At 38.0% G+C, this 21,407-nt stretch overlaps 1 protein-coding gene across 2 annotated transcripts in view; it reads left to right on the forward strand.

Annotated features, from left to right (window-relative positions):
* The window catches only part of LOC131592688 (cadherin-like and PC-esterase domain-containing protein 1), a 147,876-nt gene extending 127,410 nt beyond the window's left edge, over nt 1–20,466 (forward strand). For both annotated transcript variants that reach the window (XM_058864370.1, XM_058864369.1), the window contains 6 exons: nt 1,229–1,365; nt 11,087–11,307; nt 11,555–11,656; nt 11,880–11,967; nt 13,825–13,971; nt 17,570–20,466. In XM_058864370.1, the coding sequence (XP_058720353.1) occupies nt 1,229–1,365; nt 11,087–11,307; nt 11,555–11,656; nt 11,880–11,967; nt 13,825–13,971; nt 17,570–17,797 (923 nt within the window). In that variant the 3' untranslated portion in view covers nt 17,798–20,466. The remainder of the gene's footprint in view (nt 1–1,228; nt 1,366–11,086; nt 11,308–11,554; nt 11,657–11,879; nt 11,968–13,824; nt 13,972–17,569) is intronic.
* The last annotated feature ends 941 nt before the right edge of the window (nt 20,467–21,407 follow it).

Genomic DNA, 21,407 nt, shown 5'->3' on the forward strand with positions numbered 1-21,407 from the left:
CAAGGCTGGGATTCTTCAGCGTTTCTAAACTCAGCCTCCCCCTCAGTCCCTGGCCAGGTGAAATGCCAATAGGCAGCCTTGGGTTTCTTTGCTGTGGCATCCCGCAGCAGCAATCCATCAGACACAGCTGGCTGCTGAGCTGCTGCCTTGGTAGTGGTGGTGGGCAGCCACTCTAAGGCCAGGTCTGATCTCCAAACATTTGACTTTGGGGCTGTTTTCTGGGCTGTGGTGAGAAACCCATCTGTGATAGAAAGGCACGATAGCATTGACACAAGGACCTTAGGCCTCTGCACTCTTCCTTGTGTAATGCCTTTAATAAGAGCAAAAGTAGGTTTTTTGGCAGTGGCATAGGTACTGGGAGATACTGTCAGCACTGTGTACTTATAAGAGCTGGAAAAAGTGTTTCTTTTGTTCATTTGAATACAAAGGCAACTCAAAAGTTTTCTGTCTTCCTTCAGAAATTAAATCTGTCAAGCCTCCAGTAAGATTTTGGAAAGGAATAGTTTTAGAAAACCAAAATAACAAAACCATTTAACCTTAGATAAAGGATTACTAAAACCCACTGATTTTTAGCAATGCCAGTTTTTGCTCCTAATCTTCAAAATCATTTTTGTAAATAATATCAGGCTCTAATAAATCACATCTGTTGTTTATTTGACCTTACTGTCATCTTCTGAAATGTATTTGTGTCATCTGGGACAGTTCTCTGAATTCTCACAAATTGAAAGAAAATTAGTGTTTTGGAAGGAAAGTCTTAATCTTCATTTTTATATCAATTTCTCTTAACCATACACCCAACCTTTAGGTGTTTTATTGTAGATGAGAATTAATCTTTAGACATGTCTGAATATGAATATTTTCTTTTTGCATTCAACCTCCTCACCCATTTTCTCTTTCTCATATCCCTTCTGTTGAGAAAGGACAAGCTGCTACAAGAAAGGCAACATGGACTGAGAAATGAACCCACAAATGGCTGTCAAAATTGAGCATTTGTAGCTCTTTCAGAGAAAGGAAAAAACTCCCACCCTAGCTAAATGAAAAGGGCACAACACAGTGAAAGGAAATAGTCTCTTCAAAGGGTTGGAGGGCATTTAATTTAGGGGAAACTCCCTTATGAATTTTTTTTTATTCATACATGAGTAAAATACTCAAAAATATCTTGCTTCCTGTATAATAAAACTACTCAGAAGAATACTGAGAGGTGCTGATATTCATTGCTGTTTTTCAGGGCAATGGATTGTCCCTTGCCTCAGCTGTTCTGACAACAGGACCTGCGACTGGAGAGAAATAACTTGGCAGCCCCACGGCTGCCGATACTCCGTGCTGGCCAAGCCCGAGCTCCAGCGCTGCGTGGAGGGCAGAAGGGTATGTACCAGGCTTTGCATTTTAAATCATTCTCATTTATCTGGGTAAATGAGTCCTGGGTAAATAGTGTCCTGAAGTTTTAAAAATATTTTTAAGATTGACATGTGACAAAAATCCTTTTTTAACTAGAGAAGTATTTGGGTGAAAAGTTCACAGGGATGAAAACCAACCTTTGTCAGTAATTTACCCTTATATGCAGACACAGTTGACTGCTGCTGTTTCACAGAGGATCTTAGGTCACACCACTGGAGTTTCAAGACCTATGGTGTATGTGATTACCAGTCAGACCTGCAGTGAGCACACAAGGACACAAATGGAGGACGTAGTTGCATTTTTGTCACAGTTTTGTCTCACATGCAAGTTGGTTTTCTTCTGCTGCATACCTAATGCATGGCATTGCTTGTGCACACTAATCTTACCGAGTCTTCTTGCACATTCTTTTCTTTTAGTGAAGCTTCTAAAGTGGTTGCTTGGAAATACAAGGTCTCCTTAATAAGCATGCTATGACTGTAATACTGTTGAGAGAGAGCTCTGATCTGAGGCTCAGGTACAAGTACTTGAGGATACAAGTATCCAGAAAGTAAGTAATTAATTGTTATAAAGCTCTTTAAAGTGTATTGCCTAGGTAAGAATATAGTTACTAAAAGTGGCATTCTGATAAAATCTGAGAGCATTTCCATATAGACAAATACAAAAATAGTAGTGTTTCAATTAACATTTTCTCCTTAATTTCTGATAAATTTCTTGCCCTGCACAAAGTACTTTATTGCCATTTTGTTTTATTTCTCCCTGTGGTCTTCTCTGTTACTATACAGCTGCAGGTTACTCCTAGAATATTTTTCAAAAAAAATTCTTTTTATGACAAAGGCGAATATTAATTTGCTTCTCATGTACAAAACAAGCTCTTCTGGATCAACCACAGAAAAAAATATTCAAGAATTTGACTGCTTTGCTTTAGTTTTTAATTTCAATGGAAATCAGTCTGCTTTGACAAGCAGCCACCCTTTGGTCAGGCAACTGAAGGACAGCAGAGGAACAGTATGCCACTGTGGAAGTGGATTGCCAGGATATTGCTGAGAGCATTTGCTGACATTTACACATCCCAAATCTGACCACTCATATTCATGAGTGTCAAAAACAGGACAGAATTTCTAAAGGGTGTATTAAAACCAAGTAAATTAAATGAGTGTCTGTGAAGCTTAAATTCTTAATTCAAATTCCATAATGTTCTAACTGTCTGAGGTCACTGATCTATTATAATGTCAGATGACAGCCAGATCCTAAGTGAGTTACATTAACACCTTGAGAAAAATCTTTGTAACTAATAGCACTTGTTTCCCATTATGTGTCTTTTACGGAAGCCTCCTGACACTGTCTGATAACCTCTTCTGCTCTGTAGAAATCTGCTGAATTACCTCTGTAACCTTTGCACAGATGTATATTGAATTGGTTTATTCTTTTAAAGTCATCACTCCAAAGCATGTTCCCCTTTTGGTATATTTCTCCTATCTCTTTCTCTCAGATGTTATTTTTGTCGTAACTTTGTAGTGATTTTAGTTTTGTCTGAAATTTTGCAATAGCATTTTTGCTTCTTTTACCAGATAAATAAATGTAGAGCCTGGATCAACTCCTTTTTGTCAATACATCTTAAGAATTAAGAGAGGCTTTATTCCTGCCCAAGTCAGATGAATAAACATAGTTCCCTTCTTAGCCAATAAGATCCCAATTCTGCCTTTGATAAGTCAAACTTTGGAATTACCTTACACTGCCCAAGAAATGTAGTAGAAAAATATTTTTTGTTTCATTTACTCACTGAAAAAGATTTTTGTCTGTGTTATATAGGTTTAAGCAAAATGGACTTTTTATAAATGAGCTATTGAGTAGTAGGAAGATATAATTCTTGTGAACAAATACATGTTTATTTTAAAAGAGATTTTCATAGCCATCTGTAAATATTTATATATTCTCAATTGTGATTTTAGTTTTGATTTATTATATACTTTGTCTCTAAGTACTAAAGAGATCACTGACATCATAAACTGAAGATATCATAGTTTCCATAATAAAATAAGCAGAAGGTTTCAATGATGGAAACAAAAGCAGATGTCAAAAAAAAGCATGAGTGCCAAACAAAAGGGCAAAAAGTCTTCAACCCAAGTGAGGACACTGAAATGATCTGGAATGCTGTTTGATTTACATTGTTGTTTGCTTAAGTTAGCTAAGAACAACAGATCTCATTCATTTGTCCACTCAAAATGGCCTCAACTAACCCATGTGCCTCTTTATTCAGAGGTTTTGAATATCCAGCTTGTGTAACTTTGGTCTCTGGAGTTCAAAATCCCTTACACAGGACATCTTTGTTGTTGGCGTGGACAGAGGAATTGAGTGCACCCTCAGCAAGTTTGCAGACAACACCAAGCTGTGTGGTGCAGTTGACTTGCTGAAGAGAAGGGATGCCATCCAGAGGGACCTTGACAGGCTTGAGAGGTGGGCCTCTGTGAACCTCATGAAGCTGAACAAGGCCAAGTGCAAGGTCCTGCACCTGTGTCAGGGGAATCCAAATCACAAATACAGGCTGGGCAGAGAATGGACTGAAAGCAGCCCTGGGAGAAGGACTTGGGGGTGTTTGTGGACAAAAAATTCAACATGACCCAGCAGTGTGCATTCACAGCACAGAAAGCCAACCATACCCTAGGCTGCCTCAGAAGCACTGTGAGCAGCAGGCTGAAGGAAGTCCTTTTCTCCCTCTGCTCTGCTGAGACCCTGCCTGGAGTACTGTGTTCCACTCGGGGTCCTCAACAAAAGGAAGAATGCTGACTGTTGGAATGAGTCCAGAGGAGGGACTCATGCATGAGTGGATCACTGGGCTGGGACACCTCTCCTATGAAGACAGGATCTGACAGAGTTAGGGCTTTTTAGTCTGGAGTAGAGAAGGCTCTGGGGAGATTTTAGAGCAGCCTTCCATTATCTGAAGGGGAGCTAGTAGAGAGAGGGTGAGGGACTTTTTTACAAGGGCATGTAGTGATAGGACAAGGGGAAATGGACTACTGGAGGGTTCCCTGCACATGTCCAAGGGCTGGAACTAGATGATCTTTAAGGTCCCTTACAACCCAAACCATTCCATGATTCTATGATCATGCTAAGATATAAACAGCATAAGTCTGTGATTGCATCTTTTAATTTAAATAGGTGGTGTTAATCTCTATACCATTGTTAGATTTCAACTTTATCAGCTGGAGGCTGTTTTCATGTGCTTCTCTATTAGTTTTATAAGGGAGAAAAAAAAAAAGACTAAAAAAAGCCTACTTATATTTCTACTTTTAATGGATGTGAAGGGAAACATGCAACAATTAACCAGGGCTGTGTTCCTGACTTGTGTTCATTTCAGCAAGTGATGAATTAAGATGTAAAGTGAATGCTCTTTTTGACTGAGATGTAGCACATGGAAGATCAACTGCGTTTTTAAGTGCAACCCTTCTATTTTTTTTGTGTTTCATAGAACAATGGTAAAAGGCAGCAGATATCTCTTGGTCCCTAATTTCTTGTATTCATTTGTCAATGTTTCTGAAATGTATTTATGGTCACCCAAACAGAGCACTTCTTTCCTACCTGCAACATAATTAAGCCTTTAATAATGCTTTCTAATTTGCTTTCTAACTCCAGGCTGTTTCTATTTCTTATAATAAAATTGATCTGTTTTCCAAAGCTCAACTGAGCTTTATAATCTTTCTCTGTAATCAAAATCCATTTCCCTGGATATGAGTTCCAATTGATTTCACATCATCATTAACTGCTATTTTTGTTTGTGTGCATATAAAACTGTTTGAACTAAGTTGTTTCTGTGTGTTTTGGTTTAACCTGGTAGGCAGCTGAACGCTACACAGCCATTCACTCATTTGCCCAAAGGAATGAGGGAAACAATCAGAAAATGGGTAAAACTCGAGGGTTCAGAAAAAGACAGTTTAGTAGAATGGAAGAGGAAGGGAAATATTAATAAATACACAAAGTAATCCACAATGCAATTTCTCAACACCCACTGCCTGATGCCCATCCCAGAGCAGCAGTCCCCCAACCAATACCCCCCTGTTTTATTGTTCAGCATGAAGCCATATGGTTTGGAATACCCCTCTGGCCAGTTGGGGTCAGCTGTCCTGGCTGTGTCCCCTCCCAGCTTCTTGTGCCATCATCCTCTCTGTCAGGGAAGAATGAGAAGCTGAAAAGTCCCTGACTTAATGTAAGTACTGCTCAGCAACAACAAAACCATCAAGGTGTTACCAATATTATTCTTATCCTGAATCCAAACCACAGCACTGTACCAGCTACTAGGAAGAAAATTAATTCTATCCCACCCAAAACCAGGACACTTGGTTTCATAAAAACATAGGACCACCTGTAGTGAAACAATAACTCAAGCTGGTGGAGACATGAGAAAATATGTACATGCACAGAAACAGTTTTATGAGGCCTTATTTTGCTTTATGATGTGTTAGCAAGAATGGTCAGTCATATGTTTGTATTTCATATATAGTAAACAGGAAAATTTTGAAATGCTGAGGTTAAGGTGGTTCTGGCTGAGTAGATTTTCTTTCAGTCCACTTTTAATATCAGCAGCATTTTTTCTCTTCCACTTTAAGGATAATGAGATGCTGACTATCTCATTCATAGGGGACTCCATACATATGTCCTAATTGAATCAAATAAATCGTTCATCATAATAAAATATTTTATCTGTATTATGTTGACAAAAAAATCTCTTTAGCTGTGATTAATGACTTTTTTCTATAAGACATATACAAATTTATTAAGATAATGCTTTGATTTTTGTACAAGATTGATTTTGTACTTTTAAAAATAGGTGAAGGAAAATGGGTTCTAACAGGTTATTATTTATCCAATTAGCAGTATATAGAAAGTTGGCCTCAAAGCAGGAGGGATATATATTTTGCTTATCATTGAGAAATACTAACCAGAGTTTAGTCTTATAATAAAATACCATTGAGTCATGTGTAATTAAGAACAGGAAATATGAAAAGGCAATATTTGCTGAAGTACTTAAAATTCAGCTGTTAAAACAGGAATTTTAACTTCTGATTTATTAATAATATTTTAGAGTTAAGTAGTGTTTTGAACTTACAGGTGTTTAAATTTCCCAAGTGTGGTTAATTTTTAATGATAGGTCTGGTTAAGAAGTGAATTCCACTATGCTTACACAATCTTTCAAACCTTTTAAGCTATAATGGAATTTTTCACACAAAATATTTGCAACAGAAGACAGTGACAACATCTGTGTGGAAGTGTTGTTCTTTGTCTGGTAAAATTATAACCTTATGTTTGTCTGATCATTTAGTCATCCTGCAGACAACTGCCCCATCAACTTGAACAGTACATGATTAAGTCATGTTGCAGACCTGTAAAAAAAAATGAGATATGGCTTAGTCTATACACCTAAGCCATCATGTCCCTCATTATTATCATAGAGGTAAATACAGAATCATCTGTAGAGACTTTTGTTCAAAACGTATTAAATACTACATACCACATGCAACTACCATGAGTTCATCTAACTGTATAGAAATAAATGTGGTTTTATTTACCATATGTTCAATCACATTGAGAGATTATTTTAATTCATCAGAACTCCCGGGCTAATTGAAGGACATAGGTTTTCTTCCTCAGGCTAAACACCACTTATTTTAGCCATTGAGTCCTCGAAGAATTTGCTAAAAATGAGGCTGACTTGGAAAAGGTGGACTTTGAAAGATGCTTTTTGATGGCCTGCATACAGTAACAAAATCCATTTGGCAGGGCAAGGGCAGTTTGAAAAGAAGGTAGGATTACTTACAGATTTCCTCTTCATCCACTGCAATTTTATTTTTTTTTCTTTTGAGGAGAAGAAAAAGAAGAATTTAGATTTTTTTTCCCAAGATTTACACATTTCACATCATGGTTGAACCAATGGTTTGAAGCAGGTTGTTGGATGCAGACAAAATCTTAATGAATGGATGCCGTGTGATCAGACATACTGATGATGTGCTGAGCATCCACCAGCCAGAGGTGCATCACATTACAAGAAATGTACAGCTATCTTTCTATCTGAGATCTTCTTTAGACTTATGAGAGAGCATTCCCTTCAAAATCCCAGCACACAGTCTCCAGAGGATGGCTGCTGATATTGTCCCATGATGACTGCAGACTAGAGCTGTCTCTCAGAGCTAGAGGGCAGGGACCATAGGTTTCACACACTGCAGTCCTAGTTTTCATACTTTTCAAAAAAACTGTGATTTCACCTTGGAAGACAGAGACAGAGTTAAACAATGCCGGTGATACAGTCCTGATGTACCTACCTGAATAATCAAAAACTTCATGACTGTATTATCTGGTTTCTATAACTGACTGACATCTTTAAGAATGTCCTCCCCTTTCTCCCCTGTCTTTCTATACAACCACAAGTCCACTTTGGCTCATTTATTCCTTTCCCACTTGCAGGAAGGCTTGACTATTCTTTTAGCAGACCTGTTTCTAAAAGTAGGTGAATTTCCCTAGTGGTACAACCTGTATTCTTACCAGTGTGATGTTGCTATCTTTCTCTTATCTGATCTGGAAATAGGCTGAGGGCAGTCTCATCAATCTTGTGATGATATTTGAAGAAGTATGTCAGGGCCTTAACAGTTGTCTGTTTCATCTAGTTATGCTAATTGCTCTAAAGGAATCTGCTCTGACTCCTGTCACCTATTTCTCATTCTCAGAACAGCAGAAAAACAATAGTAATATGCTAAGACCCACCTGATACTTTTATATAATGCCCAGTATCATGGCATTTCCAGACTAGAGCTGCCACTTTAACACATGATTGTAATTAATTTGTTTCCTCTGCTAGGGGTTTATTAAATGACTGCACATAATGCCCTTCCATCTCCAGACCTGACCAGAAAGGTACCCCAGGGCAGACTTGAAAATTTGTTCATGAGTCCACTGTTTATGTATATGTATCTGTGTAGGTATAGAAAAATTTCAAAGCCCTAAAATGCTAAATCATGTAATAGTGTAGACCGGGGTGTGTGTATGTGTTTTGCTCTAATTTTGACATAACAAACCAAAACAAGAAAACAAGCCAAAACAAAACAAAACAAAACAAAAAAAAAAAAAAAAGAGAGAAAGAGATCTTAGTCTTTGATGCTCTGCAGTGTTTGAGACTTAGGAAATGTTTGGCATGACTCTTCACACCTAAACTGCTAGTGAATGTATAGTGTCGGCAAAAAAGGCATCTGTTCATCATGTTCATTGACATTGGCTGTGGTTCTTCTCTTCTTTTTTTTCCATGGAAGTTGTTGATCTGCTATTTGAAATCAGTAGTAGATGAGATTAGATCAAATATAGATAGGAGAATGATGAGAATTCTAATCACACTAGAATGAGATAAAAATGTCCCACCTGCCACTTTTGTGTAATTAATAGCTGAATATGCTTCTTTGCAATTCCCATGTGCTGTGATAGTGAAATGGTGTCATATGATACTAGAAGAGAAGCAGTCTTGTATGTTCTACCAACTGCTGTATGTGTGTAACTTGGTAGGGCCTGTTTGTTATTCTGCTAATGATATGTTGGGTTTTTACAGAAATGTTCTCACCCACATTACAAGCTCATGATGTCCTTGCCTTGTGAATATCTGAGAACTGCTTTTTAAATAGATATGCATCAAGATACTACAGTGATGGGCTTATGAAATGGAGATTAAAGAGACATGGATATATACAGGCTGGAGAATCAAGAGATTTTGCAACCTAAAAGAATTGTTGCTTAAAACCTCAAGTTAACCTACTTTAGAACTAGGACATATTCTAAGCATGGACTGTCTTCCTAATTGTAAATAACTTTATGCATGTGTGTGTCTGTCAGAGAAGGAAAGACAGAATATCCAACCAGTTCTTCCATGAATGCAAGGATCCTTGACTTCTGTGAGTCATGTTATGCTTGATTAAAGAGGTTTCTTCTGACATGATGTGAAAAGCTGGAAACCCCCTTGGGTGAGAGAGAAATGCTTGTGCAATACAAGCATGAACAGCAGCTGTTTATGAATTTCGTCTATGAAGAGGCTTTGAGAGGTCCAGGACAGGAGTTAGAAGAGCCTCTATGAGCTCAGGGCTAGTTTTAATTTGTTTGCTACCATACATAATCTGTCAAGAGCTTCTCTGCAGCCCACAATGGGTAAGGCATGGGAAGTTGAAGGCATTGCCATGTTCATTCTTGGCCCTAGCATCAGATGAGGGTAGGTTCATCTGAAATTCCTTCTTTTCTGTGGGAAGTATCACTGGTACGCTGTTGTGGCTTATTTTTAGGTTAATAGGTTAATAGTGGTAAGTGGAATCAGTTTTCAAAACTGTGACATTCCTGAAAGGAATAGATAAATAGATAGATAAAAATGTTAGATGAGTGTAGTCCAAAATACCTCTACCACATAAAATCTCTAAAAAATCTTTGGAAATATATCCTTAAACATGTCATCTTATGCAGTCTGAGTTTTATTTGCATAATCAAATGTTCAAGGTGGAAGTGGTAAAACATCAAATTCCAAATCAAATTAAGAAATGAAACAACAAAATTCCAACTTACAGAATGCCAGCTATCCTGATTGACAGAGGAGGTAGGAGAAGCTGAGTATTTCTGTACAGAGAACAGGGCTGTTACTGTCTGATGGCTCTGTGGGGTTTCTTAATCCCAGTTTTACAAATTTGTTTCTCATTGTGGATTCTGGCTGAACTGATTGGGGTAATTGATTCTGCACACAGTTTCAGTGGCAAACCACAGTGAACCTGGGTTCTCCTACTCTTTGAATTTGTCTTCTGTTACCTGCTTCATCAGAAGGAAATGCCAGTCCTACCCACCCAAAATAGGGTAATAGCATTAAAAAGAATTCCCACAACACTTTAGGTTCTGTGGTCTCTCCATACAGAGATGTTTGTTTTTTCAGAGGAATCCATAGAATGAGTAGCAGCATACCCATATTTGAGTTCTTAATTCATTTGCAAGTTCAGGGTAGCCCAGCAGAGACTGCTATAATTAAAGCACTTCTGTCATCCTGGCAGGATTTCTAACTCTCTTCAGGCCATGATGCTTTCTGGTGGTCACATCACACATGACTGGACTCTATTGAGATTATCCTCCATCCAAATAACCCCCTTTTCTTTCCTCTTTGAACGTGCAGAAAGGACCATCTTTGTACAAATAAGGCAGTAGCTGCATCCTTCATGGAGTGTGGGGGTGTGTGTGTTATTTTGGTGTAAATTCTAATGAATACCATTTATAGAAGACCAATACACACCGTGTAGAAGAAAACCACATGAAAAACTGTAGGGGAAAAAAGCAGGAAGCTGCAAGCAATGATGAGAGCAACTGTGTACTAGCAATTAGAAGTAAATATAAACTTTAGCAAAAGAAATTATCACCAAGGATGAAAGATGCAGGGCTAATTTTGCAGCTATAGCCATCTATAACCTGTACTTTTTGTCTTTAAAGTATATGATACAGCTTTTTATTAATCAAATCACACAGATTTTGCTAAAGGACAAATTTCGTATTAAGATGCCAGGGTACTGGGAGTTCACAAAGATATTTCTGGAACATTAGGAGAAGCATTTAAAAACCTCCCAACTAGCTGTATTCTTACCTTAGCTTTTTGTTTCTGGATTTTACAACTTCTAAGTCATATTTTTTCCATTTGAAGATTCTTTTTATAGGTGACTCAACCAACAGAGGGATGATGTATTATCTAATTGAAAGAGTGAATAAGACTCTTCAGGAATGGCAGAAGACTCATGATGTTAAATGTTATCACAATATCAATGAGGGGAAAACATTTATCAGTTACTCCTACTACCCCCAGTTCTGGATGAATGCAAACCAAAGACCGACTTTTGAAAAAGCACTAGAACAGCTGCTGCAGAGGTACTGCACAAACTCTGTATCTGCCTTGTTTGTATTATCATTCTATTCACAAATGTGTTTAACACGTTTTTCAATTAAAGTCAGTAATGTGCACAGACCATATTGTGTGGTTAAAAAATAGCTGAAAATTATATCAGGCCTCTAATCAGGGTGCCAGATACAGTTCAGTGAAGTGCAAAGCAATGTAGTTAAAATGTTTGCCATCTGTTTAAAGCAACATGTGTTGTTTTTCTTTTCTGGGTTTCAGATCACGTCCCCTGGAGAACACAGACCAGACGGTATTAATTGTAGGTGGTGTTCAGTGGCTTAATTCCAATCACCTGCAAATTATCCAAAAGGTGTTAAACAGGTAATGTTATGTTCTTGGTGTTATTCAGATTTTTAATATGATAAATTATGGGAAACAACACACAAAAAAAAAAAAATACGAACTTTTAATTTGTTTTTTTCACAGGTGTGTACTTAAGTGACTTTGAAAAAAAATAAAACATGCATTGTCCTTTCATGTGTCTCTTAAGTAAAAAGTGTATGCTTGTTTTTTTTGTTTGTTTTTTTTTTAATTTGCAAAACAGGGAAAATCTATCAAATATCCTGGTAATTGTCAAATCCATAGGGATGGGCTTTCACCTTCCAGTGGATGGAATCCATTCTCTATCACAGGTAAGCTACAGTACATTTTGGGTGCTTTTTCATGGAAGACTTGTCATTTCATCATTAATTTACTGTCTGGTCAAAATATGTTACAATGTCTGCTGAGCACATTTTAAGTGGATCAAAGGAATATTAATGTTTGTATTTGCTCATACTGCTTAGTAATAATAGGGATTCAAACCACTTTCCTTATTTCATTGATTCTGCTGCAGTCAGAGAGCATTTGAGATGCCATGCTTGGTCCGCTGTCCCAAGAAGCAGAAGACGCTCCAATATTAATCCTACTGCCAAAACTGAGAGATTGTGCTGGAGACAAACAGATTGCTTCTCATACTACATCGTGCATAGGGCCTCCCCAGGCTTCCTCCATGGTTACTGCTGAATCCAGTTCACTTGTCTGGCTTGCACAACTCAATAAATCTATCTTAACCCACCTGTGAAGCCAGGACATTACAGAGCAGCTGGAATGTACCGGTGAATCCGGCATTATTTGCACGTTAATTGGATGTTACAATCGGTTTAAATCATATCCAAGACTCTCAGAGTAACAAATGTGCTCATTTCAATGCACTGTGTAACTCTCTCAATTCACTGTTTTTGTTTACAGTTTGGACAGTGATTCTCTATTGAACACACATAAAATGCATGGATGAGAAGCACTGGAAGGCAGAACGGAGTAAATGATGCCTACCAGTGCTGTGTGTCATGCTCCAGCTATTCCCAGGTGTTGAAAAGAGAAAATTATTACCTTTCAGAGATTACATACAGTACTCCTTGTGCGCTGGGGACTAGCGCCCACGTCTTTTAGCAACCATAACACACTGCTGTATTCAGTGTGTGACTTCCTGCTACTCCCACCCTTCTCTTTGCCACAGAGACTGCCCTGTCTGATTTTGCCCATTCTTTCTGTCTGTGTTAGTACTGCCTATCTGCCTTGTCTCTACTGAATGTCTTCTTATTGATTCAAACAATTTATCTTAATCTTAATTTATCTGGAGGTATTAAATAGAATAAAGTAAGGAAATTGTTGTCATCAACATGAAGAAACATTTTCATAGGTCCTGTCATAGTTTTCAGTCAAGTTCAATCCTAGGATGAAGAACTTCAGTCCAGAGTATGTGAAGGAAGGATAGAGTGTTAAAGGCTTCCTAAGACTTTTTCTTTTTCTTATTCATTAAATTTACAAAACTCCAGAAATCAGCTACAGTGCATAACCAACATCCTTTTCCCTTTCATAATTGGAATCATATGCCAAATTACCCATGTGGTTTGTATGCTTCAGGATTACCCCAGCAACTTCCAAAGGCCTTTTGTCTGCCGTGTTGAATCCACTGTCTTGCCAGCTTTATGGCTAACTTTTTTTCCTATTCCTGGTCTTCTTGAAGAATATTCAGAAATAATAATCCATTCTTCAATATAACCATATTTAAGATACCTATGGCCCTATAGTCCCTTTTAAGCAACTGCCTCAATGAATTTCATTTTAAGCTGAATTCTTCTTTAAAGGAGCAGTTTTACCATTTGTTACAGATGAACTTTTTAATTGGAACTTTTTTCTGAATTATACTTCGTATTAGTGAAGTACATGTTAAAGACCATTAGCCAAGAATTGTATTTTAAACAATCATGAAATCTTCCTATAAAGGAAGCTGCACATCTACTGAAAAGTAATTATAATTTCTGAAAAAAACCCCTACATCAGTCTTGGAGTAGTAGCTTTTTTTAAGAGTGAATTAATAGTAATGCATGTCTGTAGTATAACATAATTGTTTATTCAAAATGCAGTTTTGCTATTTTTTTCAATGACACAATAACCTTTAAACAGTCCTTCTGACAACACATTGCAATTTTTTTTCTGGAATGCAGGCGGAAGTACAAAACTTGTGGAATGAAAACTTGGTTATTCTGGATACAGCAAAAAATTTGGGCTATGAAGTGGTTGACACCTTTGTCATCACCATGGGACGTTACAAAGAATTCCTGCAAGGGAAGTGTGGCTGCCATTTTCATGAGGTAATAGTTTACACTTAGATCACTTCCAGGTATTTAAGATATTTTAACTGTCAGATCTTAGAAACAAGAAGATATATGGTGAGGTCAGCATCTGTCACTCAGAGTTACGCCTGAATACAATTTGTGGGAAAGTGGTTTGTGTGGTGGCATTTGGCTGTCACTGCTCACAGTGCAAGGCCACCCAAGGACATGCTGAACTGCTGGCGTGGTGAAACAAAAATAAACATGCCCTTCTGCAAAGGTATCTCATATAAAAAAGTATGTTGCACAGTTTGCAGGTCCTTGTATTATTTGCTACATGTCATATATCTGTTGCTTCTGCATGGACTCAGTTTCTCTTTTTACTCAGTCTCACAAGTGTTTGACTGATGCATTCCTAACCAAACAGCTCAGCACACTCACATCAAACCATACATACAATTAAAATGGAGATTAAAATTGAAGAACCAATATTAATGCTATATCTCTGTTTTCCTATGTCTGAGAAAAAATCATCTGTAATTTGTACAGTGATCCACTGTACAAACAGAAGTGTTGATTGCTTGTTCTCACACCGGTAGTCCCGCTTTCTTGACTAAAATCTATAGAATTTTTTGGGAGTGTTATCAGACTCACATGAGCACATGTGCCATGTGTCAGCTTCACAGCTGGTTTCCACTCAGTCTCCACAGCAGTTCACATGTTTTCAGGCCAGTGCCATGGCCTCTATCCTGCTTTGGGGCCAACAGCAGCAGGTGTGGTTAGTTAACCAGTGCTCTACTCTGCTCAATACTTGAGAGGCACAAACACAGCTCAGTGCAAATGAAGCTGGAAAAGAGGGAGTAAATCACAGAGTAGATATTCATGTGATTGATAAATAGTCCCATGGAGCAAATGCTTCCCTCCATTTTACCGAGGGAGCTGTATGGACTCTTTTTTTTCTAGAACACAGATGCTGGGGTTTTTGTGGGTCATTGCTGATGTTTGCCATTTCCACAGATCTTATGAGTGAAACAGAAAGCTTCAAAATTAAATATTTCAAATGCTTTGTATGGAACTGGGTGGAAAAACAGCAGGGCGTGATCAGTCATCAGCATTTTTCATGTACTCCTCCATCATTTTGTATGAGCTCATGTGCAGATTTGTTCTTGCTTCTCTGCTGAAGGAATCTCAACAGAGTATGTGTTTCTGGGGAGGATCAGGGGGGAATTTGGCTCACAGAGCTGTTGTTAATGAGGCTTGAGAGGTCATTGTGCCTGAAAGAGCCATAGATAGGCTCAGTAGAATCCATCATGCACCAAAAACCAGACTTGATTCTTGAGGAGACCAAAAAGAAAGCCCTTGAGTTCTTTTGTTACTTCATTGGTTTTAATAGTTTTGTCATCAGCTTATTTCTGCATCCTGGCAAGTGGAGTTTCATTAGGTGCTGAAGCAGTTTGCACCAGGAAAATGGCATTTTGCCCCCAAGGACAGAGCCAAGAACACTGTGTAAAACCCCAACACTTTTCAGGTTTTCGGAAACCAGATGAGAGATTAAATCTTGTGCTTTGTACTTTCACTTTCTTTCTCTTAAAAACTGTCATTCCTAGAGTCTCAGAAAATGTCACCCCTCTGTAAATGCCATCCAAGCTAAAGTATGGCTATGCAAGAATGGAGGGCTGGCCATTCTGTGCAGTCAAAAAACAACAACTGAAATGCCTTCAGCAGCTCTCATTTAATTCCAACTAGCTGGCTGAAGAGAAATCTATTTTCTCTGAAAGGCCTGAAGAAGTATTTACATTCCCACCAAGCTATTTCAGACAGTCTCAGGTGACCCTCCTAGCAAAGAAATCTCCATCTCTGTAGACTCTACAATCTTTGCTCAGATTTCTAAGGGATCTGTACTTTCAAAGAGATTATACTGAGCTGGGACAAAATATCTTGCATAACCCTGGCACTCACTGCCCAACAAACTTGTAGTTCTATGCACACATGAAACCTTGGTTTTTTATCTAACTCATTCTTTAAAAATGCTTATGAACATTGGTCAGCATTATACAATTATTACAGAAGCTATTTTTAAATTCAGATTTATTTCCTATTTTAATGGCAGTGAAATCATAATCACTACGCAGAAATTAGCAACCTTGGGATTTTTGTATCTTAATCCCAGTGGCTGGGTGAACATTAGATTGCATTCCTGGGAGATTATGCCTAACAGGAATGCAGTTTGAGTGATTGGTTCAAGGTGGCATCATTTTGAAATAATTGTAAGATCTAAGGCACTAATTTAGAAAAATGAACCCACAGTAATTGCATGAAAACAAATAATAGCCCTTGGCTTAGCTGTATGAAATTGATCAGAGGATATATTAATTTTCTACATGGATAATTCCTGGTCTGTTTTCAGTTCTGGCAGCTCCCTCATAGTCTCTCTTCTCAGTCTTTCAAGCATTTGCACATGTTATTTCTTCACTCACACCTAATTTCGTATGATTTATTTTATTATGAGCTTCACCACATATATGTTGATTCTGATTGTTCAGTGACAGTTTACATTATATGTTTAAAAGCTAACATGCTTCTGCATAAGTATGTGCATTAATAAACAAATTCTGCATTTTCAAGTGTCTGCTGTGATTGATATAGCAGGAAAACTGATGGGCATTAGAGCTATCAAGTCAGCATACACATACGATTTTAAAAATAAGTTAAACACATTTTCTGTCTTCTCTAGGTTTGCCCTGCCTGGGCTGAGGTCCTCTGTCCCGCATATGTGCCAGGTTCTAAGTTTTGTCTCTCTCCAAGCTACTTCATTATTCACTGGTAACTGACTATTCGCTGAGACAGACCTTCAGCATTTCACAGGAGATCACCCTCCCAATTGTTAAGCTTCAGACAACCTTACCTTTCACTTTCTCACTCGTTAGTTCCATGAGCATGGTTTTATTCCATACAAGTTGAACACAATAATTCCTGACCTTTATACATGTTTTAGGGCCCAAGGTGAAGCAGTCTTCAACACTAAGTTACTGAATCCTGCTGTGGTTCTGTCTATATGGTGTCCCAGGGAGAGGGTGTTAAATGGCACTGTAACTCCCTTCCTGGAGAAACACGACACACGAGGGTTTTCGTCTCACCGCGGGGCTGGGTCAGGTTTGCATCAAGATCATAGAATGAGGCATTCTCACTGGGCTCATAGCTGAGACACGTTATATGTACCTCAAGTGCTTGGTATCAGGGCAAGATTTAAACCTTTCCACAATTTGGAGCAGTCATGAGTTTGTTTTTTCACATGCTAAAAGTATACACACAAGCTGTTGGGTATGAATTTTATTGTTTTAGGTAAATTGTCTCTAATGAGGAGAACAGTCTAATACACAAAGGCACTACAGAGTCAAATGGCTGAGTATAATGGGCCTATGCATGTAGATTTCAAAAATTAAGATCTTACTCTTAGTGAGTTTGTAACATTAGAAGCTGGCCATTAAAATAATGTTTATGAGAAACTTGCACCTCAAGGTAAGAGTATCAGGACCCACTTCATGGACAACTGCCTCAGCATTTCTGCACACACAGCTGTATGTCTGTCTTTCTAGGTGCAGGCAGAAAGCACTCACATATGTCATTTCTTTTGCAGGTGGTGAAATCTAATCCCTCTGAAGAAAGGCCACACATAACAATGACGTTATCAAGGCACTATACGCTGGGGAAATATTTCGGCAGTCAAAGCAAACCATCAGAACTCCAGGACTATGCAACAAATTCTCAGTCCCCATATCATGTCCGAGGTCCAATAAATCAAGTTTATTCTGAAATCCTTCTCAGCAGGCTCTGTGCAAATAAGAGGGAGTTTGTCAGCACATAGCCTCTCTTGGATATAGCACCAAGGCTAGGGAAGTGCCACTGCCTGAGTGACAATTGAAGGACCACTGTGGATTTATGATAAGACTTTGATAAGTCTTTGATTGACTGCATGCACACAAAGAGACTTCAGGACATGTGGGGTTTTTTTCCAAAAACCTTATGAAATTAAGATATGCCATGGTGACTGTTGTGTGAAAATGGAAGATGGAGGGTTGCAAAGGAGAGAAGAGGGGAAGGTACTTGAACGATTGCATAAAACTAGAACAGCTGTAGCTCAAGCAAGCGCGTATTATTGATAGTAAAGAGACACATATATTCTCTTGAACATTTGCAAAAGAGCTGTTTTAGGTCTTCAGCACTATCTATTTTTCTATTTATAGACACTGTAATATTTGAATGTATTTAGAAACTGACTACATTCCATTTGAAAGAGTTTTATTTTATATGGATGGGTTTCCCTTCCATATCAAACCTTTTCTGTTTCAGCACTTGGTTTATAGAATCCGAAAATGTCTATTAGCATTTTACTGATGATACTCAGTTTTGAACTCTAGTTTTTAGTGAAAACACATCTCTTCTTTGTATCTTAGATGGAACAGATATCTACTCTATTTTTTTGCATGTTCTGAAGCTAATAGGGAGATAGGTTACCTACACTTGAGACTGATTGTAACTGTTTCAATGTAACATGTAAATATAGTGAATTTGTTAACATAAATTTATTTATGGTCCTAGTTTAGGAGAGTTCCATATGCAGGAAGAATGTTTAGGTAAGTGCTTCAGTGTCTACCTTCTCCCATAAGCCAATCAAGTATTTATTCTTCCTGCACAGAAGTGCCATTTCTTTAATGATTTTTTATAAAACACTTGCCAATGTGTGAAGCCAGTACCACAAGCATTAAAAAAAAAGCACACACAAGAATTTCAGGATCTGGTAATTTATCTGTCATAAAAAGTGTGTGATATGATGGCAGCAAAATATACTGCCAGCATCTCTTGCTTGGCATGGACAAGGGCCTTCTCTGAATGCCAGTTTCAGTTCAGACCTTCTGTGAGCTGCAGTTTCATGCTGTAGGCCAGCTACATCCCCAGTGTTTGCAGACCTGTGGGTGACATCCCAGGGAGAAGCTGTGTGTTGGTCTCCTCCCACAGTGCTGGTAGCCCCCTCACTCACAGCTGTGGTGCCCGATCTGAAACTGTGCACAGTCCAGGATTAGCAGCTGGGTGACAGGTTAGTGGCAACCCATAGGACTGTTGTCCCTACAGAATATCCACTTATGGAATTTCATTCATCCAGTCACACAGCAGGCAATCAAGGCACCACTCTACCACCAAGCATTAGAAAAGGGTGTTTTAAGCAGGCAGGTGCAAGTCTAACCAAGGGTCTACTGAGTTCTGTGTTGTGCTTCTCTGTCACAATTTACATATAATCCTCCACTAGCTTTTGCTTTGGGAAAGGAAGCCACAAAATATGTCAGGGAATAAACAAATTCCAACAAATAAAAAAACAAAGCAAAGAACTAATTATCATCTTACTTGTCTTAGTAGCACACAGAGGGCTACCCTGTATAGAAGTAGGGCTAGCAATTCACAACACAACATTTTGTAGTTGCCTAAGATCCTGTATCTATAAACAGACTGTATGCCCAGCTATAGTTCTGTGAATTTGTGCTTCTTCAGGTAAGAAATGTAAAGTTTTAACAGGAAATTCTCATGCAATATGGAGTTTGGCATCCTAGATGATAGAGTGTATCCTCCAAAACAGCATCTGGCATTCCTGATTTAAGACACCTTTCACTATATTGAAAAACCTTCTAATTTAGATAATGACAAAATTAGTGAGATGGTATGATTATATCTATTTCTTTATAATATGCTGCTGATTGCTTACAGAAAATATCCCCAGATTTCAATGTAAGGTTTTCCCTGGCATGGAGATCTACATGAAAGATGGGTCAGGAGCTGTGTGTAAATACTGAAAATATCAGCATTTGGTTTTGAGCAATATGATTATCTAAAGAATGTAATTATATGCAAATGATGTAATATATTCTCTTGGGTCTGGAAATCCAGGGCTGCACAACCTTAAAGCTGAAGGATAGAATATCATCATTGATATTAGTAGATGCAAAATACAGCCAGATGTCTTTGGTATTAAGATGATCAATGATAGCTGTATTACAGTTCTGCTTCTGATAAGATTTTTTTTTTTTGTAGCTCATTTAAATCCACATGCTGTTACTGTTCTTGTTCTGTACATAAATGTTTTTAAGGCATTAACTGGGTTTTTGTGGGGTTTTTTTAGCCAAAACCTATTGCTGAAGCATCAACTTAGTTATGAAAAGGAAAGAGCTGACTTTGTTATACTGTAGTGGGTATCAGTGAATGTGCAATTCATCAGTTCTGGTGTCACCACAAAATGGTTTACATGTGCTGTACACCCAGGTGTCTTAATGTTTTCCAAATCTTAATATTTTTCAAGTGTATTAAGTGTATATTTTCCTGTGTGTTTTCTATTTTTTACATGTCTGTGTACATTATTATGTCTGTACAAAGTCATTGGTACAATTTGCAAATTGGTCTTTATTTAAGCGAGTTCTTAGAATAAGCTTTTTCCAACACTATGTATGATCCACATAGTCTTAGGAATAAACAAAGAATACTAAGCTACATTTTTGTTATTTAACTTTAAAATATATCTAGTATCTCTATGAATGTGAAAGATGAGATTTGAGATTGATATGCAAGGATTGCTTGCTCATATGCATTAAAATTTATGGATTAAGACAATAAAAGGATTACTGTGTTTGAATTCCAGTGAGAGCACATGTTGCTATCTACAGTTTACTCTAGAGTTATTATATCTGCTGTGATATTTTGCCTGAATAAACATTAAAGTGTTCCTATAGTCCATATATCTACCTTAGTCTCATTACTTACCTTTAAAATAGCAAAGGACCTAGCTGTCAGGTTGAGTTCCACCTCCTAATACAGGCATGAGTGGCCCTGAAATTAGTGGCAGGATTGAAATACTTAGGCTGAGGAACAAGTGCTCTGAAAAGTGGGGTTTTCTGCTCAGTGTCTGCCCAGCAGCATGTGGAGCTTAGAACAGAACTAGGGTATACTTTAAACAACAGGTAGAGTAAGAATGGAACTGAGTTGCAAAATAAATAGTCTGATATACAGAGCAGTAGTCTCAGTTATTATTGCATGCCTTTAACACTGCTTTTCCAGTGTCCAGTGAGTTGCAACTCCTCACCTCTCATGTAACTCCATAGATGTTGAAGTGAATTGGGTCAGAGCCTCGCAGGATACTTGGCCACCATGATCCAGTCCATCCTAATAAATATCTTCGGAATAACTGACTGACTTTGGAATAAACAGTATTTCCCTTTTTGTAGGGAAATGCCTTGACAAATCATCCCTGTTATCAGAGTTGCTGGATTTCAGGGAGCTGAAAGGATGGACTACAAATACAACATATAGTCCTGGTATTCATTTGAAAATTATAATCTTTAGAATAATCTCTTTCACACTGTTAAGCACAAGGCCTTTATTTTTCTCTTCTATGACACATTAAAGGGACATCAAAGTAGGTTTATTTGCTTAGT

The sequence above is a fragment of the Poecile atricapillus genome, chromosome Z (genome assembly GCF_030490865.1).
Source record: "Poecile atricapillus isolate bPoeAtr1 chromosome Z, bPoeAtr1.hap1, whole genome shotgun sequence".
NCBI classification, from domain to species: domain Eukaryota; kingdom Metazoa; phylum Chordata; class Aves; order Passeriformes; family Paridae; genus Poecile; species Poecile atricapillus.